Source organism: Phacochoerus africanus, chromosome 1 (genome assembly GCF_016906955.1).
Source record: "Phacochoerus africanus isolate WHEZ1 chromosome 1, ROS_Pafr_v1, whole genome shotgun sequence".
Taxonomy (NCBI): Eukaryota; Metazoa; Chordata; class Mammalia; order Artiodactyla; family Suidae; genus Phacochoerus; species Phacochoerus africanus.
Window position 1 is genome coordinate 14141837 of NC_062544.1, and position 21283 is coordinate 14163119.

Sequence of the window (21283 nt, forward strand, 5' to 3'; positions counted from 1 at the left end):
CCAACACACCAGGATGGAACAAGCTGACAATCAAGTTCATTTAAACCACATACCTCTATTTTTGGAATAAATAAGTACGAGCACATTGTGGTATGTGTTATGTGGCTATTCCAAAAAGAGAGGCATATATTTTTTTCTTACATTTTAAAGAAGTTTCTCAAATCAGCATCTTAGAGTATTTTAAAAGTAGTGTTTTCCCCAAAAGCAGTCATTCTGTCAAATACAAGGGTATCTCACACTCAACAATGACTCAAGACTAAAAGAAAAAAGCTTTTTCCTCCTTCTGAGCCATCTCCCTTTAACTTAGAAACACTCCTGGACCCAAGTAAGGGTCCAGAGAGGGGACAAATCTATCCCTGGGTTGATTCCTGCACTGAGAAACTCACCCTGCGAGGTCGTTTCTTGGTCTGGTTCGTAAACTGAAGGGCCCAATCCTTGGCTGTGGGCTTGGGGTGCTGGAACCCACAGTTCCCGAGGGGCAGCTTGAGATGTTCAGATCTGTAAATAAGGTGGTGGCCCTCGCTGCCAGGAAGAGGCTCGATAATGTAGCTGAGGTTATTGCTCACCGTAATCAGTCCTCTGCAGGTAGAAGAAATAGAACCTCTGGTCAAAGACTGCAGTACTGGAAAAGCCCCTTGCTCAGGCCTGTTTCCCCGTGTACAAAATGGCACAGTTGGTTGTGTTCACTGCCTCTTAATCTCATTATGGGGTCATGCACTCCTGCATGAGAATCTGATGCATACTTAAGACTTCCTCTCTAGAGAAATCCATGTGTACATGAGATGCGGTGCACAGTTTCAGGGTATGGAAGCTTATCACAGAGAAGCTCCAAGGTTCTAAAAGGCCGGAACCAGGAGTTTCCATCGTGGCTCAGCAGAAATGAATCTGACTAGGAACCATGAGGTTTTGGGTTTGATCCCTGGCTTCGCCCAGTGGGTTAAGGATCCGGTGTTGCCGTGAGCTGTGGTGTAGGTCACAGGTGTGGCTCAGATGCTGCATTGCTATGGCTGTGGTGTAGGCCAGCAACTGTAGCTCTAATTCAGCCCCTAGCCTGGAAACCTCCATATGCCACAGGTGCAGCCCTAAAAATAATAAAAATAAAATAAAATAAAATAAAATAAAATAAAAATAAAATAAAAGGGCTGGACCAGGGACAGTTGTTATTTATAAAAAAAATGGTAGGACTAGGATTCCAAAAAGCCTCCCAGACCCAAACATGGCATATGACAAATCTCACGTCAAACTTTACAGACTGAGAAAATGACATGTGACTGGAGAAAGAAGGCTGGCCTGGGAGTGAGGAGACCCAAGCCCTAAACATAGCTCCAACACTAAACTGCCAAATACTCTTCCCCCAAACCCTTAAGTCACCCTGAGCCTTGGTTTCCCCATGTGTACATGAAAATGATAGTTTCCTAACTTCACAGGTCCCGTGGGATGATTAAATGGAAACAGGTGTCATTGTTCTTAGACAACAAAGCTAAACACAGCACCAATGACATGCCTACCAGCCTCAATTTCCCCACGTCAGCCAGGCAGTTCATCGGTGAGGTAACACCCACAATCACACATGCGTGACCACTCCGTTCTCTAGGTTACAGACACTAGCCTTGAACTCTAAATAACGACGTGCATTTGTTCATTACATTCTTTCACTCATTGAGTCCTTACTCTGTAATTGAAACGTAATCCTTAGCCTCAAGTTTAATTCCCAGCCCAGTGGAGGACCGTCAGTCCTTCACTCTACAAGTATTTCCTGAGCTCCTGCTATGTGCCAGGCATAGTTGCTGAGGACGGAGTCATGAACAGGACAGACCAGATGCCTATCCTCATGGAACTCAGAGTCTGGTCATTGGAGTAAATCGCTACAGTATGTAACAGAGAAGGCAAAAGGCTTTTATCACCATTAACACTGATAGATCGGATGCAGCTGCCTGGAGTGCTGCATCCATGAGGCTTATGGACACTTTATCTGGACTTGATGAGAAAGAGCACCACGACTTATTATCAGTCATTATCACAAATAATCAATGGAAGGTCGTCAGAATCCCATGTAGCATGGTGTGCCAGCCTTGCTACGGTGAGATGAAAACCAGACTAGGAGGAGTTTCCATTATGACGGAGTGGAAATGAATCCAACTAGTATTCATGAGGATGCAGATTCAATCCCTGGCCTCACTCAGTGGGTCAGGGATCCAGTGTTGCTGTGAGCTATGGTGTAGGTGTCAGACGTGGCTTGAATCCCATGTCCCTGGGGCTGTGGTGTAGGCTGGCAGCTGCAGCTCCAATTTGACCCCTGGGAACTTGCATATGCCATGGGAGTGGAAAGAAGAAAGAAAGAAAGGAAAGACAGGAAAGGAAAGAAAGGAAAGAAAGGAAATGAAAAGGACGGAAAGGAAAGGAAGGGAAGAAGGAAAGGAAGTAAAGGAAGGAAAGGAAGGAAAGGAGGAAGGAAGGAAGGAAGGAAGACGGAAGGAAAGGAAGGAAGGAAGGAAGGAAGGAAAGAAAGAAGAAAGAAAGAAAGAAAGAAAGAAAGAAGAAAGAAAGAAAGAAAAAGAAGAAAGAAAGAAAGAAAGAAAGAAAGAAAGAAAGAAAGAAAGAAAGAAAGAAAGGGAAAGAAAGAAAGAAAAGGAAAGGAAGGAAAGAAAACTAGACAAGGGAATGTACTCAGGGCCCTGGGGAAGAAAGATCCCAGCAATGAATCTCAGGGGCCCCATGGCATTTTGTGTGCTCCAAAATGCCAGGTCCCCAACCCATCCAAAAAATTCAAAAGCTCCAAGTTCGTCTTTGCCACTCCAAATCAGTAGGACCTTGCTCTTCGGCTATCTCAACTTTCAACCCTACCCCTAGCCCTTCGGGATCTCCACCCAGTTTTTGTCCTTTGGAGGAGGCTCAGGATGCTCTCAGGAAAGACAGCACCAGGCTCTGATCAGCAGCAGCCCTTCCTGGAATCCATCCCTGGTTGACCTCATTCGGTTGCCCGGGAGCCTGACACTTCCCGGCTGCCTCGCCCAGGCTGACGCAGCAATCCCAGGGCTAGCACCAGGCGGGACACCCAAGGTGCTCCCTGAACTGCTGGGGGTGGGAATGGAGCAAAGAGGGAGGGTCACATCCGCTCCTGAATCCAGACAGGAAAGGGCAGAGGGCAGAGCTGCTGCGGGCATCCTGTTCCCAAGCTCTCTTCTCATCTTTCTGGATCAAGCCCCCCAACGGCTACAAACATTGCAAACAGAGGGCTTGACCACAAACCAGCTGATGGGCACTGGGTTGTGGCTGTGGAGATAACAGTGAGTGGAAAGTTTCCACTTAAGTTCTAGGCTAGTTGACCAGCCATCACCTGAATAAGCCGCTAGGCCAAAGGGGACGGAGACCACACAAAAGTTTGGTACACAGTGAATAACAATGACGGTGGCTATAAATTCCTGAGTCTTTGCTATGGACCAGGCACTGTGGTGAGTATTTTATCATTCACACCAACTTCTAGGACCCTTACAAATATTATCCTCATTAAACAAAAGAAAAAACTAAGGCTCAGCAAGGTTAATTAACTGACCAAAGTCACAAAGGCAGTAAAAACCTAAGCAGTCAGGTTCTAGGTCCTGGGAACCTAACTATGACCTCACACTGCCTCTGTCACAACAGCCCTGTAGAGGGGCTATAAGCAATGAGAATTAGCAACTCTCCACTGAGGTATGACTGGCCATTCCCCAAGTGGCCTGTCTGAAGTAAGACGCCAGCTGAGAGATAAGGAGACAGAGGTGGCAGTCAGTCTACTTGTCATCTTTAGTCACCGTTTTTTTGGTGTCTGTTTATTTTTAGGGCTGCACTCGTGGCATAAGGAGGTTCCCAGGCTAAGGGATGAATCAGAGCTGCAGTTGCCGGCCTACACCAGAGCCATAGCAACACGGGATCCTTAACCCTCTGAGAGAGGCCAGGGATGGAACCTGTGTCCTCATGGATACTAGTCGGGTTCGTTACCACTGCGCCACAATGCAAACTCCCCTAGTCACCATCTTTTGAGAGTTAATGATATCCAGGCACTGTGCTTGCAATCGTCATCCTCATTTCATTGTCACATCAACGTTATAAAGCACCATCATGGGTCCCATCTAACAGAGAAGGAAACTGAGCCCCAGAGGGTTGAGATAACAAGCTCCAGGAGTTTCCTGGCAGCCTAGTGGTTAAGGACTCAGCGTTGTCACTGCTGTGGTTCCAGTATGATCCCTGGCTCAGGAACTTCCACATGTCTTGAGCAGCCAAAAAAAATGCATTAAATAAATAAATAAGTTGTCATGGGTATGCTGGGGCCAAAGATTTAAGTCTGGCACTCTGGACCCTGTACCTTTAACCTCTATAGTATCTGCCCTATCAGCGAGTTCCAAGCAAATGGGTTGGCGATCTTAGGATCAAAGCTCCTGGAGCTAACCATTAGTATATTCTACAGGGTGCGTTAAAAATACAGATGTCCAGGCCCAGCCCAGGAGACTCAGACTCTGTAGGCCTGAGCATCTGCTTTGTGAACAAGTCCCACAGTAATCCCTTGCTCAGTCACACTCAGGAACTTTGACCTGGGGCCCAGGTTCTGGCAGGGTCCTGTCTTTTTACAGAGCTCAGGCAATTCTGTTTCAGGAAGCAGGCACATAATAACTGGAGAAACACAAGCTCAGAAGGCTACTGAAGGTTCTCCCAGCAACAGGACTTTGTGGCCATTCCCCACCCCTCCCCCACTGTGGCCCCTGGAAATGCTCCTGCGTCACAGTTGCCACCTTCCCTACTGCCTGGGGGTGGAGGGGAGGCTGACCCAAGCCCCAGCACAAGGTTCACAGCGAACCCCAGCCAAGAGAATTAGTCCCTGAGACCCTCCCCTGTCACCACCCCCAAGCACTGCTAGCTGCCCTTCCCTGAGCACTCACCAGTCATTTCTCCTTCTAAGCGTCTCAGTTATCTAATTTGCTAAATGTAAGCACTGGCCGAGCTCAGCCGGGGGGCTCAGGAGGGGGACCCAAGAGGCTGGTGGCCAGGACCTCACACGCTATTTATTCTCCCTCCTCCTGCTCTCCATTCTATTCCTCATTGTTGAGAGCTTGATGCGAATGAAATTGTACAGAGGAACCCTGGCAGGCCAGGCCAGGTGGGCAGCAGGTTTAACCCCTGAATGACTGCAGGACTCGCTCAAATGCATCTTTCCAGGAACCAGGCAAGGAAGAACTGCTTCTTGGGTATTTGTCCATTCAGAGCTAAACTCCAGGGGATGCATTCTATATCCCGAGGTGCCCTAAGATGTAATCACCCAGTCATCCCTCTTTTCTTCCCCAGAAATCTGCATGTAAGTGACAAGGAGTTACAGGGAGTTTCAAAGGCAGCACAGAGGGGAACAAAGAAGGCACACAGGTGAGGTGGGCCCTCTGGGATGGGTGACAAGGCACAGATGGAGAGCATGGGCTCATGAGTAGGACACACCTGGATTCAAATTCTAGCCCTGCTATCTGCTAGCTCTGAGGTGAGTTACTCAACAAAGCTGCCCCCTGTTTACCAACAATTAGGGTCACATTTTTAAAAACAGCTAACAGTCATTGAGCATATATTATACACCAGGCAGAATAAAAGGCATTTTAGTAGCCATTCAACACATATGTATTGAGAACCTACTGCATGCCAGGAATTGTTTGAGGCACTAGGGATGTAGCATGATTCAAAAAACAAAACAAAACAAGAGTCCCTGATGTCAAGGCAGTTGCATTCATCACCTAATGCAAATCCACCAATAATAGCACAATTTTTGCTCCCACTTTACAGGTGGGAAAACTGACCCTAGAGAAATGGTGCAACCTGTCAGGTTTCAAAGCAAGAATTGTTTGACCCCAGAATCTATACCTGGCACAACTTACTGATACTGCCCTCTGAAGCTTGATTCTGTACCAGACATACAGGTACCATTTTTTATCTGTTCTGCAGAAGGAAGGCCGAGTATTCATTCAAAGGGGAAAGGGACACACCACTCCTTGGCAAAGGGGCAGACAAGTGTGGACGGATTCCTTCTGTCCCAGGTGCTCCACATTCTGGAAACTGCCCGCGATCTCTGCAGTGCAGAACTTCCGACACTGAAGGGTCCTTTTCATGGTTTGGTCCTTTTCTCTCCTTTCTCAGGTGAGAGGAACCAAAACCCAGAGAAAGAGGCTTTGGCCAAGTCACCTAGTGAGTTTCTGTTAGGGCTGGGGGCAGATCACAGGTCTCATGCCATCTAGGCTCATCATGCACGGGTAGGGTCCTGACAGCACCCTTGGCCGCCCACCTGGACTCAGCAGCCTTCTGCACTGCAAATACCGTCTACAGAGCTGAGGCCCATGAGGTGGAGCAGTCTGGCCAAGGCAGAGACCAGGAGAAAGTGAAAGCTCAGGATCACACAGCCAGGAGGTGTGGAGCTAGATCTGAAACTCAGGTCACTTGACTCTAAACTGCTCCTTCTAGGCCCTCACGTGCACATTCACACAATCCTCCCCGGTCACTCTCAATCTCATATTCTCTGTCCTTCCGCACAGTCCGAGGCCAGGGACCAGGGTGAGGTACAACCACAGGGACTGTGGAGCCCAGAGTTTTGAGGACAGATTTGCTATAATCTAAGGGTGATATACCAACAGATCATTATAGATGATTTACTCTATGTCTTTAAAAGACTTTCTATGCAATTAAACTTGTAAGACATTAGTATACAATATACCATGCAGCCATTAAAAGAATGAGCTAGATCTATGTATGCCTAAGATGCAATGTTAAATTGGCAGAAAAAAACTGACAGAATGGTATGTATAGGGTGATCTCACTTGAATTAAAAAAATCATATATGCAGACAACTGTGCATTTCAATTATGTACACTCCCAACAGTGATTACAAATGGGGAATGAGATTAATTGAAAGGGTGGGACAGGATAAAGAATTTTCACTTCTTTTAGTTTTATGCTCCTATATTACTTGAATGTTTAGCACACTCATCAGTTATGCAATGATAATTTTAATAATCATTTTCTTTATAAATAAAACTGACCAATCAGGCTGAAAAAAAGTTGTTTAACTGCAATCAATACTTCTGCTGATAGACAGTGAGCTGGGGACAGACACACACGGTATCTACCAAATCCCAAAGTTCAGTAGAGGATACCTCAGCCCAGTACTGTCTAGATTTCCTTCTAAATACTCACTGCCCCATCTTTTTATTGGTGTAGTTTTATAGATATCCGTAGCTGCTACTCAATTCTCAAAGGAGTCAGAGGCCCACAGAAGATTACAAAGGGGCTTACATTATATATCTGTGACCTTTTTCGGAAGCAGTATTTCTAAAAGGATACCCAAGAAACTGGTAACAATGGCTGCCGTTGGGGAGGCAGGATTCTGGAAATAGGAAGAGACATCTTTTGTTGTACTTTCTTATATTACATGAATTTATTTTCACTCTGATCCCATATTCTTCAATTAGATTAGCTTATGCTTTGGAGAGAAGGGGGGCCTGGAAACACTCTAAAAACTCAGCTGGATTCCTCTACATTTGTATCATCAGCCTGAAAATCCCACTCGGTATAAATCCTACCTGCTTTCTCCCATCCATTCACAAAGAGTATGCCTTCTCGAGTTACCACTGTGGATCAGCAGGTTACGAACCTGACTACTATCCGTGAGGTCACGGGCTGCCTTGCTCAGTGGGTAAAGGTTACGGTGGCAGTGCCCTGAGCTGTGCTATAGGTCATAGATGGGGCTCAGATCTGGTATGGCTGTGGCCGTGGCCAGCAGCTGCTGCTCCCGTTTGACCCCTAGCCTGGGAGCTTCCATATGCCATAGGCGTGGCCCTGGGGAAAGTAAAAAAAAAAAAAAGAAGATCATGCTTCCAGGAGAAAAGAACCATTGCTATGGAGATTTTCCATTGCAGCACTGCTTTAGGAGCCTGCTGCGGAGTGACTTGAGTGTTGCATAGGTCTAAAGACTGCTGCCACTGCAGCTGCTCTTCCTCCAGAGTCCAAATGGAGCCATCTGGCAAGCATCGCCAGCTCTTAAATCAGTCAGGCCCACAGACACCACCTTGGTTTCTTAAGGTGCAGTGAGAAGGCTGGAAAAGTAAGGAGGGTGGACACCCCCAGAGAGAAGCTTGCGAAACAGAAACACATGGACGGCTCAGCCGGGTTTTCCCCTGTCAGCACGGCTGTGGGAATGATTTACAAGAGGCCACGCCAAGTTCCCACTGCTCCTTTCCAAGGGGACAGAGGAAGAGGCAAGGCGAAGCAAGTCACACCTGCGTGTTCCCTTTCCCCCTTCTTGGGACAGACGTTGTTTACTTGAAGACTGCAGGTGGTGTAGCTAGGCCTGTAAACACCACTGTGAGGCCAGTTGGCTGGGTTCAATCAGGCCACTTGAGTGAGGGGATCTGGGGCCACCGTTATGGTCTCCCAGCCAAAACTTGCTTCCTCCCGAATTCCCTCCAGCCGACCCACCATGAAACCTCGCACAGAAGACGTGGCTCGATGGAAAAACAAACCCATAGAATCGACCACATGACGGGCCTTGCATTGGCATGTGAGCCTGGGTGAGTCTTGGCATCATTTCACTGTTATAAGATGGTAATAATCCTGTGTGAGCGCTAAAGAGTTAACGTAGCACTTAACATTCTGCACCATGCCTGTCACCCATGCCCACTTTACAGATGAGAAACTGAAGGCTCGGGAAATTACTTTTTTTTTTTTTGCTTTTTAGGGCCACACGCTCATCATATGGAAGTACTCAGGCTAGGGGTGGAATCGGAGCTATAGCTGCCAGCTTATGCCACAGCCACACCGGATCTGAGCTGCATCTGTGACTTATATCGCAGAGCTCACTGCATCACTGGATCCCCCAGCCACTGAGCGAGGCCAGAGATCAAACCCGCATCCTCATGGATACCACTTGGGTTTGTTTCTGCTGTGCCACAACAGGAACTCCAGAAACTGCTTTCATATGCCTGTCTTTCCTCCACCCCAAGCAGGGCATGGGTGTAGAGTAAACACCCAATATTAATCTGCTGAAGGAAAAATTTGTTGAATGAGTCAATCAACAGAGAGGAAGGGTACACAGCAGAAACACCTCCGGCTGGCTCCTGAGGGTCAACCACGTGCATTTCTTCCCAATGCTACCTTCAGTACCATCAATGTGGAGAGCTTTGAATTGGTCAGGGTGGGAATATTTTTACCAGCATATTGGCAGAGCCTATGAATCAAGACTTTTTCTGTTTTTCGTTTTCATAGAGCTAACTTATCAACACACTGGGTATAGGTACCATGTAGTGTAAGCAATTAAAGTCCTGGCAATTAGTATCAGGAATTAGAATACAGGTTTTCTGGATCATCGCCTCTTTTCTAAAAGGAGAGGAAGGGGGGCAGTCATCATACCTAAAAAATAATAAAACCTCAAGTTCTTCAAGAAAGGGTACACTCAATTCCAGTGAACTTGTGGAATATTTATTATTATTATTATTATTATTATTATTATTATTATTATATTATCATCCCCCTTGTCTCTTCCAAGCTCAGCCAGTCTCAGAGCTGGCTTGTATATTTTCTCAACAGACAGTTTTTCAAAGTCCCTGTCCAAGGCCAGCTCTGCTTGTCCTAAAAATGTCATGCCCAGGCAGAGTGCCAGGTGCCCCGAGCACTGTCAGGGCTTCTTACCTCATTCCCCGGCAGGTGCTGAGCGTGACACTGGACTCTTCCGCCTTCCTCACCGTCCCGTGGTAAAAACAGTGGTCCTAGCAAGGAGAAAGCAGGTGGTCAGACCACAGAATACTGATCACCATGGCAATGTTAGAGTCTCGTGAAGGTCAGGGATGGTTCTAGATCTACCCTAACCTCACCATCTGCAAAGACCTTTCCAAGCCACCATTTTATTTGCTCCTCATAATGGTCCTGGGAGGTGGGGCAGGCCAAATGCCATCATCTCCACTGAACAGATGAAGAAGCTGAGGTTCAGAAGAGCATAGAGATTTGCCAAAAGTCTCCCTGCTAGTTGCACAACCCAGGATTCCAGATCTCTTTCCATGGCGTGATATTGGCCATATGAAACACTGGCTACTGAAAAGCTTGCCTCTCCACTAGAGTCACCACTGTGACCTCCTGTAAGGGTTGAATATCCCCCCAACCCCAAGATGCATGTCTATCGAGAACCTCAGAATGTGATCTTATTTGGAACAGGGTCTTTGCAGATGTAATTATACCAGACAAGTATCCTTACAGAAAGAGGCAAAGACACAGAGAGACACATACACACAAAGAAGAAGGCCATTTGGAGATGGAGGCAGAGGTTAGTAATGAAACTAGAAGTCGAGGAGCACCAAGGATGGCCAGGGGCCACCTGAGGCTGGAAGAGGCAAGGAAGAATCCTTGTCTAGACTACAGAGGGAGCATGACCTTGATTTTGGACTTCTGGCCCCCAGAACTGTGAGAGAACACATCTGTTGTTTTAAATCTCCAAGTTTACGGTACTTAGTTATGCAGCCCTAGGAAACCGATCGATCTCCAGGCTTCCCCGCCTCCCCTGAGTCCCTGCATGCCTGGAACAGACTTGATTTGGCAACTGCATCCATGGACACTTATGGGTCTGCTGCTGCTCTCTAGCCAGGGTGTCTCAAGGCCATCTGGTCTTCCCAACCCAGCAGATTCCTCCATGGCTGCAAATCATTATGTGTCAGGCCCGTGGCTTGACCCCGAGACACAATAGTGAACAAAGACACAGCTCTAGCCTTCATGGGACTTATGTTCTTGTGATAGCCAATCTCAGTTAAAAAGCCATACAGACACAAAGATAATTACAAATCATGAAGAGTGGCTTGAAATAAAGTTCAAGGTGCCAACGTAGTGTTTTATAAGTAGGGTTGCCAGAGCATTCACGAGGCAAACCAGAACCCTGCCGAGAGTGATAAACTGTAAACCAGACAGAAAGACACAAACCAGGACAGTCCCCAACACACTGATGGATGATAACAATGGACACATTCCTGTAAGCTTCTCAAATTGGTCAAAAGCGATAAGCTGGGTCAGAGGAAAAAGAAGGTAAAATCCCCAGGGCAGAACCAGGTTCTTAAGAAGGTCTTAAGAAGGATGTAAACTGTGTAGTTGCAGGCACGGAAGCTTTATCTTTTCCCACCAACATCCTGAGCCTGAGCAGAGCCAATCAGGAATGTCTAGCATTCGCCTACATTGCAATAGTTCAAGTGATCCATCACCAGGACCACACTTGCTTGTGGCTGTTCCTTGGTCCCTAGCAGGAAGGCATGTGACCCAGGAGACAGCTAACCCGTTCAGGTTTATATTCTCTAGTTGCACCTCCCGCCAGCTCTAGGCATGAGGTAGTACAATATGCTTTAAATTCATGAAGGGCTTTCATACACATCACCACCTGTGATGATAATGCCTGCCAGTTACTGCTGTAACAGTAAAAGCTAGTATCTATCCTGCTCTTGTTCCTGGATAAACACCTCGCATCAATTTTTCTTCCTTTAATTCTGGTCACAGCCTTAGGAGATGGATACTATTATTTCCACTTTTTAAAGGTAGAAACTAAAAGTTGGAGAGGTTTTAAGTCATTCGCAGGGCCGTGAAGCAAAGCCAATTCAAACCCCAGCAGCCTGACTTCAGGCTCCATGCTCTGCCTCTCTTAGCAAAAGCAGACCCAGTGTGTGGAACTGCATCTGTCAAAGCTCTATTACTTCCAGCACCAATGGAGACTGAGGTACTAGTCTAAGCCTTGCCACTCACTGGTTATCTCAACTTAGGCCTGTTCCTTTTTCTCTTCTCCTCTCAATGTCCTCATCTGTAAAATGTGGCGTTGGAAGAGATGTTTATAAATTCCCATAAAAATCGGTGACTCATCTTACCCGTCCATAGCCCTGAGAGTCAGATATGAGTGCATCCAATTTTCAGATGAGGAAACCCAACACTACCATGGTCAAAAGGGTTTTTGAGGTCACAGAGCTGGTTAAAGCCAAGACTAAAACCGTGGCTTCAGACCCCAAACTCTGCAACTCATTTGACTGGGAACACACCCACAGACCATTCCCCCAGTGACCTGACCCAGATCAGGGTCGGAGCCTACAGGCCAGGCAATGGGTTTGATAAAGTTCCCAGAACTCCTGCTACCCCAGGCCAAGTTTGGTGTCGAGTGCAGCCTTCAATGTTTGGGTCAAGTACAGCTAACTGGTTATTCCATTCCTGTTTCTCTCAGAGTCTTCAGCTCCCAAGGAAGAAAGCTAACTGGGGGCCCCCTGGGGCTGGGTGGGAGCTTTGCGAGGGCCCAGGAGCAGGGGATGTAAGAAAACAGCGAGTCGACCCTTATTTCAGCAGGGATGGGCTTCGGTCAACAAGACCTTCAGCAGAGAGGGGCTCTCTGCGAGGCAGGGGAAGTTCTCTCACTCTCCTCTGCTTCTCAAAGACCCTCATGACAGCTCTGCCTAATCCTGAGAGCACAAAGAACAAGTAAACCAAGAGAACAACCATGAAGTCATCGCATTCCTTCTCACTTCTCTGCCCAAGGGGACCACCCCGAGGGGGCTTTCGTAGCAGGAAGCATGAGCTCATGGCAAACTCATGCACTGAGACCCATTCTTCAGCTCCTCTGGGTCCAGAAGGGCCGGAGACAAGCAGAGGAGGGTGTGCTGTGAGGTCACGATGGCAAGAGGATTTTGAGGCATGTCTATCCTCTGCCAGGCTCCCTGGAGGCAGAGAACGGAAGTCTCAAGGGAGGAAGAAGTTTTGAGCCAAGGGACCTTGAAGAAGGTGTGGAACCACTGCTGGGCAGCTTCCCCAGAGACGAGGAGACACAGGCTACCTGCCTGCCACAGGCAACGGCCACACTGCCAACTCCTTCCCCACCCAGGAAGGTCTTGACAGACAAGGCAGCACTGGTATTCACATGCAACACTCCAACGCAGCCTGCCGGCTACTCAGTTACTACAGACCTGTGGGATCTCTGGGCAGTTAACTGCCCTGTGTCCCTCTCCTCATTCAAAGGTGATCTGATAAACTCATCTGCACTGTTCAGGACCGATAGCAGCTATCGTTGTCTTCCAGGCTTTTGCACTCTGGCAGGGTCCCATGGGAATCTCAAGTTCCGTGGGATGCTGTCGGACAGGAACTGAGGCAGAGGAGCCTGTCCTGCTGCCGACACACCAGCCCTCCCAGATCTGGGCTCCACAAAAGTCCATTATGTCTGGCCACAAAGGCAAGAGACACTGCTCCTTCTGCTGGTGTCTATCTTCCCTGCTCCTTCTGCCCAGCTCTCTGAGAATGGATAGCTGTCTGCCGTGGAGGGCTGTCCTGTGCCCCATAGGATAAGTAGCAGCACCCGTGGCCCCAGAAGCCCTAGCATCCACCTCCCAGTCATGACAATCCAAACTACCTCTGCACATTGCCAAGGGTTCCCTCCGCTGTGGACTAAAATGGTTAAAGAAATCATTAGGGTAATTACACCTAATTAAAGTTGGTATAAATCATCATGAAGCATATTTTCTTTGCTTTATGTTACCAACATATTAACAAAAGTGTAAGGAAAGAAATGATTTAAACCAAAATCACACCACTCTAATCCTACAATTTCTATCAAGTTCTCTGTAGGAAAAGCTGGTAAACCACGAGATATGTATAATTTGTGACTTTAAATGTCCATCTGTGACCAAATTTTCACTACTGGTGTGGTGAAGCAAACTAAAAGACTAAAACTGAAAGACCATTTTTAAAATGATGAGTCTTTGTGCAAACATCTGAATTCACCTCTGAGGGGAAAGATATCCAATGTGAAGATAGCAAAATAAAATCTTCCCATCCTAAAATCACATTAGAAAGGCAGACGACAAAAGCGTACACACTCACAGGAGAAAGAAACAAACACCTGACTGAGTCAGACTACAGGATTACCGGTAAATCGTTTCTTTTACTTAAACTGCTGTTAGAATGTGGGTAATTAACATAGAGCAAAGAAAATGTATGCTTCACACTGATTTACATCCATTCTATCTATCTATCTATTTATTTATTTATTTATTTATTGGCTTTTTGCCTTTTCCAGGGCCGTTCCTGCGGCATATGGAGGTTCCCAGGCTAGGGGTCCAGTCGGAGCTGTAGCTGCCAGCCTACACCAGAGCCACAGCAACACGGGATCTGAGCTGCGTCTGCGACCTACACCACAGCTCATGGCAACACCGGATCCTTAACCCACTGAGCAAGGGCAGGGATTGAACCCGCAACCTCATGGTTCCTAGTCGGATTCGTTAACCACTGCGCCACGACGGGAACTCCGATTTATATATCAATTTTAATCAGATGCAGCGAGCCTAAAATACTCTATTTGTTTGTTTCACCATTTTAGCCAGCAAAGGGCAGGGGGCACTTATCAAGCAACAAATTCACACTGTGTTTCTCCTGCTCACTCTCTGGGTCTTCCATCAAGGGAAATGACTCCTTCAGGGAGAGGACAGTCACTCTGAGCATTTCCTCACTTTCTCAGGTGGTTCTGGGCCAGGGCAGCTGCCTGATAAGTGTTTGTTAACCTGAACTTACCTCGGATTTCAGGGTGGTGGTTCGAGGGTTGCCACTTGGAGTGTAATGGGTTTCTGTGTAGGCTGGAGCAAAAAGGTGCCTGAAAAGAGTAAAAACAGACAGTTGTTCCTTAGATGTTGGATTTCACCCTCCTGGGGGCAGCTGCCAGTGATGCCAACTGAACCTGCAAGACCCACCCCACACATCTCTGCACAGGAGGAACTGGGTGGTCTTAAGGAAGGACATAAGGGACGAACAGAAAAACGGGATGAAGTTTGTTATGAATTTTGCATTCACTGGCATCATCACTTGATTCAGGCACAACCAGATGGAGTTGACCAGCAAAGCAGTGATCTTACATTTTTCCAGGTCCTGGGGAAATACATGTATATGCAAACACATTTACAAAATTTCCCAAGGTCTAAGGACCCTTTGTGTACCCTGATTGATTGTTTTCCCCGGCACATGCATCAACTTTTGGTGTCAGCACACCAACTTTTCTTTAGGGGAATCCCTCCTGCCTGCTGCATGTTTTGGTAAGACTGTCAATCAAGGTGTCCTACGTGGCCTTAGCCAAGGGTGGCCCAGGCTGCAAGCGAAGCCAGTGGAGTCATGGTGCAAGACATTAACAGATGGGAGCAATTCATCTGTTCCGCTGTTCCTGCTGCATGGATTCTGGGATTTTCCTTTGCCCGTTTGTTTCTGAGACCTAGTGGTTCAGATTTCCTGAGACCTGGTAGTTCTGTGTATTACCCTTCTAAGAATTTTTTTTTTTCTTTTCTAAAATTGGACATTAGTTTCTCTCTTGCCACAGACCTCTTGAAGCTGAGGTTAAGAAGACCTCAACAAAGGCAAGGTGACCCCAAGTAAGGCTTTTAGAATTTCTCTGAAAGTTAAATGAGAAATAAAAGAGCCAAATGGATGCTTCAACTAGCTCAGCCACATTCAAAGCAGAAGGAACCTAAAGAAAGTGGAGGTCAGGGAGCGAAAAGTTCCTAATGGAAAGCATGACTAAAACTTGGGGTCTAATAAAGAGGGAATTAAGTGGATCTATATCTACTAATATGGAAAGATATCTAAAATGGAGTTAAAGACAAGAAGCTTCAGGAAAATACATATTTTTAAAATCCCTTTCAATAACAAAGTAACAACTAGTAACACTAGTGTTTGCATTGACAACAGCTGGAGAAAGGAATGTTCAGGGTCAATGGTGGTTATCTCAGGGGCTTACAGAAGATATTCACAATGTAAGTTGTGTATTTCTCTCTCTCTCTCTCTTTTTTTTTTTCTGGGCCACACCCACGTCCTACTGAAGTGCCTGGGCCAGGTGAACCCACACCACAGCAGCAATCCGAGCCACTCCAGTGATAATGCCAAATCCTTAACCTCCTGCGCCACACAAGAACTCCTAAGTTGTGTATTTCTGAAAATTTGGTTGATCCAAAAAATTATCATTTATTTTGAAAACTGAAAACATAATCTAAAAGTGCTCTCTAAAAAATAAGAAAATACAAGCTGAGGCCAGCACAGAAAGCCAAAGGAATCTTCAGGGACCACCCTGGTTTTGAAAGAGGTAACATTTCCCACAAGACGGGGTCACTGAAGAAGGTCTCTAGAGTCACTTTAGAGTCACTTCCAGCCCTCAGTTTTAGGACTCCTGATAGATTCCCCCGCAGCCTCGAGTGCAGTCAGAAGGCAAATGCCATGAGGATCGTCTCTGGTGCAATGTCAAGCCCTTCACAGTCCAGTCTTGGACAAGAAGAAAAGAAAACCAACAGGGAGATGAAAAAATAAAGCAAAGCAGAAAAGCCAGCCTGTGTAAAGGAACTCCAATTCATGGGGAAACTGTGGGTCAGCAGCAAACTTGCCAGATTCTGTCTCCCTCTTTCTCCTTAACATTTAAGCAGTCGAGGATCCAAGGGGAGTCACCCACTTGTCTGAGGGAGATAAACTGTAAGCCCCAGGAGGACAGAGATCATGTGATCTTGCCCACCAGTATATATTGGTGCTTTACATTTATTCACTGAAAGAATGCCTTAACTAATCACTGAATGAATGAGTGAATGAACGAGTGGATCACTGAGCATACCAGGAGCCTAGAGCATGGTCTGGAGTCTGAGAATCTAAGCTTCAGATCCAGCTCTGATCTTTACTGCCGCTGTAGCCATGAGCAAGCTGTTTTACCTCTCTGAACTTCTGTTTCCTCTCCTGCAAAAACAAGGACAATATACCTATTCAACCAGGGTTGTTGTCAGAGTAAAATGACATAATGCATGAAAAGAGCTTAAATCCAGGCCTGGCTCGGAGTGGAGTTCAATATAGGTTAGTGGTTATCATTATTGCTTTCAACAGGGATTATGATGGGAAGAACCTAGAAAAACTAGCAGAATTTATCTATTTCCTCCCAAATCTCCCCAGCATATCACTTGAGTGACGTGGGGGAAAAAAAAAAAAAATGAACTCATTCCTGCAGCCCATTTCCTTGGTCTCTTTCCACAGACTGCACAATGGATAGCTAGTCAGGAGTTCAGAATTCAGTGGTACACCCTGAGTGCCAGTGGGGAGACATGAATTTTCCCACAGGAAGTGCACTCTTGGAAAATACATCCTCAGCCTTTTCTGAGTCTTGGGGTGGTGGTGGTAGGGGGTGATATTCATCAGGCAACACTAAGATGCTCCAAAGAGAGCAATCCAGATTGAACCTCAGAGGAGTCCACATTCTTGTCGCTTCTCGGCCACATGTCCTCAGAAGGGTAAGCATCTTTCTGCACCTTCTTATTCTGAGGATCTGCCACTGTCATCATGGGACTTTCATAGCCTCAGTGTTGGAAGGGACCTTAGGAGTCATTACTCCAATGTCACTAGACTCTGGGCTCCTTGAACCTATCTGGTTCAAGGCTTCTCTCTAGCTCTGGGCACCTACCAGGCAGATTTATTTTGTGAAACAGTGGACGAATGAATGAATACATGAACAAACAAATGAACCTTCTACCTTGTGTAGGAAATCTACCAGACGGCCATGTAGCACTGGATATCTCCAGTGACAGGGAGTTCCTGAAACTACCCACTCCATTTCTGACCACACATAGTAAAGAAAGTGTTTACATTAAACAAAAACTAGCCCTCTATAACCAGCACCCATTGGTCTGATTCTGTCTTCTGAATCTACATGAAACAATCTGCTCCCTCTTCCATCTAACTACCCTTTCTGAAGCCAACACTATCAGCATCACCTAGGAAGAAGCTAAAAATGCAGACTATCAAGACCCACCCCAGATATTCCAAAGCCCACAGAAACTCTGGAGTTGGGGCCCAACCATCTGTGGTTGGAATAACTCTCTGAATGATTCTGATGTAGAACTCCCCCCCCCCAATCTTAACTTTTCAACATACTTTTAAGGCAGATAAACTTTAGAAATATCCAAGTGTCTCACTACCCAAGCCCCCTCCTCACCTTTCTGTCTCCACCACACCTAGATCATTCTGAGCTTAAGAAACCCAGAAAAGTTGCAGTCAAAATAGTACAACTGTGAAGTTCTCTTGTGGCACAGTGGGTTAAGGATGCAGCATTGTCACTACAGTGGCTTGGGTCACTGTTATGGCTCAGGGTTTACTCCCTGGCCTGGGAATTTCTACACGCATGGGCACAGCCAAAACTTTAAAAAAAAAAAAATGTTCACATGTATTTAAACATGAGACAATTTCATCTTCATAACACATCTAGGAGGACACTGGGAACTAGGAACTGAAACTTGTCCAAGCTGTCACAGCAGTCAGAGCTGGGTTTCAAACTGTTGGGTCAGACCATACTTTTTATGCAGTTTTCTGCTCTGTTTCTCTTTAGAAGGTGGAAGCATAAAACTAAAGCACTGCCAGCAGTACTCCAAAGCACAGTTTGACAGTGATGACAGCAGCCTTGAGAACCTGTGATGTCACAAAAAGAAGGCTTTTGGCTTTTAGATGTGCATATGCAGAGAGCACTAGGGGTAAGCCAAGCACAGGGTAAGATAAGGGGGAGGGACATAAAGAACTTCAGGACTAAGGGGAGTTTTTCTTGGTTTGTTTTTTTAAATAACAACCCTTTCCCCAAATGGGGTTGCAGATGTTGGCCAGCAAGGTCATCCTTCCTCTAGAAGCAAAAGCAAGGGTCATGTTTCATCACCACCATCTGTGCAATTTCACCTATTCACAAAACACTGCTTTCAAAGGCTCCGCACTGCCCCCAGCTAAGCTGATCTATGCCCACATGCCCAGGTGGTGCCCTGGCTCTGCTCTTGGGACCAAAGGCACTATACCCTCAGAGACAGGGCCACAGGGTCACTAAGCAGCCCAGCTCAGCCCCGCCACCCCTTTTTGGACCACATCTTGTTCTCATCTCCTCTCTGACAAGGGCCTGGCTCAGCAGATCTGCAGGAAGCCGTCTCTCACCACCGGAGTGTATTAGGATTTTCAGGAAATGAGTTGTGAGTGATGTGCGTCCAGGAAAAGAGAAGAACTGTCCAAGATTTCCCACCCCGCCCCCTCCTTTTTCTGGCTTTGATGAAAAAGTAATTTCTTTTTTTTTTTTTTTTGTCTTTTTGCTATTTCTTGGGCCGCTCCTGCGGCATATGGAGGTTCCCAGGCTAGGGGTCGAATCGGAGTTGTAGCCACCAGCCTACGCCAGAGCCACAGCAACGCGGGATCCGAGCTGTGTCTGCAACCTACACCACAGCTCACGGCAACGCCGGATCGTTAACCCACTGAGCAAGGGCAGGGACCGAACCCGCAACCTCATGGTTCCTAGTCGGATTCGTTAACCACTGCGCCACGACGGGAACTCCGAAAAAGTAATTTCTGAAGAAATGCCTCCTGCGCCCATGCCCTCCAAGCTCACAAGCCCACAGGCAGGAAGAAATCCCACATCATCCTGATGCTAATAGCAAACAGCGCTGCAGAGCTCACTTTGGGAGAAACCCTGGTGGCTCAGACCCCAAAGCTCTGGAGCACAACTTATATCTTCTGAATTCCAACAGGGAAAATAAGCTGTCCCCCAAATACTAGACTTAAAATATAAGGTCAGTTTCCAACGAAGGACAATAGAATTGCTCGTGGTGGCTGACAACTGTACACGTAGCCAGATGCACCCCACCCCACAAAACACACTGCAGTTGCAAAAGTCCTGACCCACCTTTCTTGAGACTCACAGCCTTCAAACCCAGAACCATCCCTTTAAGGATCATGCACTGTCAAACTAATTTCAAATGCCTCTCTAAGCTTCTCTAAAACTCTCCCTAGGGAGAAAGCATCAGCAGGACTAAAACAAATTTGCAAAACATCCTCTCTGAGCTCAACCCCCTCCCCCATCCTTCTGTTTCAGATAAGCAAATAAGTGAAGACAAAGTGGTAACAATTTCCAAACTACCTTGAAAAACCACCTACACAGACATGCTCAGCATAAACAAACACCACTCTGCCCAGCCCAGTTCCTGTTCTTACTGACACCACCTTCTCTCAAGTCTTGCTCCATCTTAGCTCTTTCAAGAGTATGGGGGCACTTAGATGCTGGTGACCCTAGGGAGGTACTGCCTTGCTGGTCCCTCTTATTTTCTCTGGAGGGGCTTCCTCCTCACCCTGACCACCATGCTGGTGATAACATAAGGCATTTTCATTTTTCACTCATCCTTTGAATGCCAGCATCCTGGGACTTAGCCCAGTAACACAACACCCGGAAATGCTGTGAAAAAATATAAAATCCCAGGCCCCAGCCCAGCCCCACTGAGAATTACATTCTCTAGAGAAGGACTCAGAAATCTCCATTTTTTAATAGTCTTTCCAGGTGATACCTTTTCAAGCTCTGGGAATTCTCCTGCTCCACTAGATCAATTTAAACATTCTAACTTCCTTTTCTCATTTCTAGCCTCCGAATCACCGTCTCAAAACCTAAAGATTTTGAGCACTACCTAGAGAGAAAGTCCAGGCTTGGAAAAGTTTGGTTTGAGCACCAGCAGCACCACTTTCTAGATGACTGTCATTTCAAACCCTACCTGGAAATGAGGCAAAAGATCACTGCAGAGATCACCAAGGTGCCTTTAAATTGTCATACAAGAGCACCCTTAAACTGCAGGCTCTAAGAGGCCTGATGAAGGCAAAGGGGATGAAGCTCTGAAAGACTACTTACAATGAATGAGGGCAGCTCTTGTAATGCCCTGTAAAATTAGATGTTAAGAAACATGTAAAAACCTAATAAGATACAATAGAGGTGCAAATGATTTCCATCTAGTAGAAAAAATAACTCCCAAGATTATGATTTTATTGCCCCTAGGATATTAACCAGTTCTGTTTCTAACTGAACAATGTTATCTCAGCATTCCTTTTTTCCTATTGAAAAAAACCTATACACACACACACACACAGATACACTCTACCCAGCCCGGCGGCTGTTTTTATGTTTTTACACATATGTGTGTGGGTTTTCCTTACCTATCTAATGTTTAAGCCAGTTTTATCATTTTGTTGATTCCCCCATTAATGAGATAAATAAAACTTTGACAAGTGCTAACTATTAGTCTTTGTATGAGAATTGTCTTCACCTGAGCCACCTAGATTCTGTCGCCTAGACTGCAAATGAACAGTGTAATAATTATGATAACACAGCCCCATTGAGAGAAGCAAATAATAAAATACATTCATATACTAGCTATGGTGCTTATAAGTTCTGCAAACTTGGGCAAATCAGCCTCTCTGTGCCCCAGTTCTCCTA

The 21283-nt window shown here is 46.4% G+C and overlaps 1 protein-coding gene across 5 annotated transcripts in view; it reads right to left on the minus strand.

Moving 5' to 3' along the window:
- ADAM19 (ADAM metallopeptidase domain 19) overlaps window positions 1-21283 on the minus strand; it is a 98887-nt gene that overhangs the window by 50563 nt on the left and 27041 nt on the right. For all 5 annotated transcript variants that reach the window (XR_007134481.1, XM_047777152.1, XM_047777336.1 and 2 more), the window contains 3 exons: window positions 14566-14644; window positions 9688-9764; window positions 387-579 (listed from right to left, as the gene is read on the minus strand). Coding sequence is in view for 4 of the 5 variants with exons in the window: in XM_047777152.1 (XP_047633108.1) it covers window positions 387-579; window positions 9688-9764; window positions 14566-14644 (349 nt within the window). In the remaining variant the exon portion in view is untranslated. The remainder of the gene's footprint in view (window positions 1-386; window positions 580-9687; window positions 9765-14565; window positions 14645-21283) is intronic.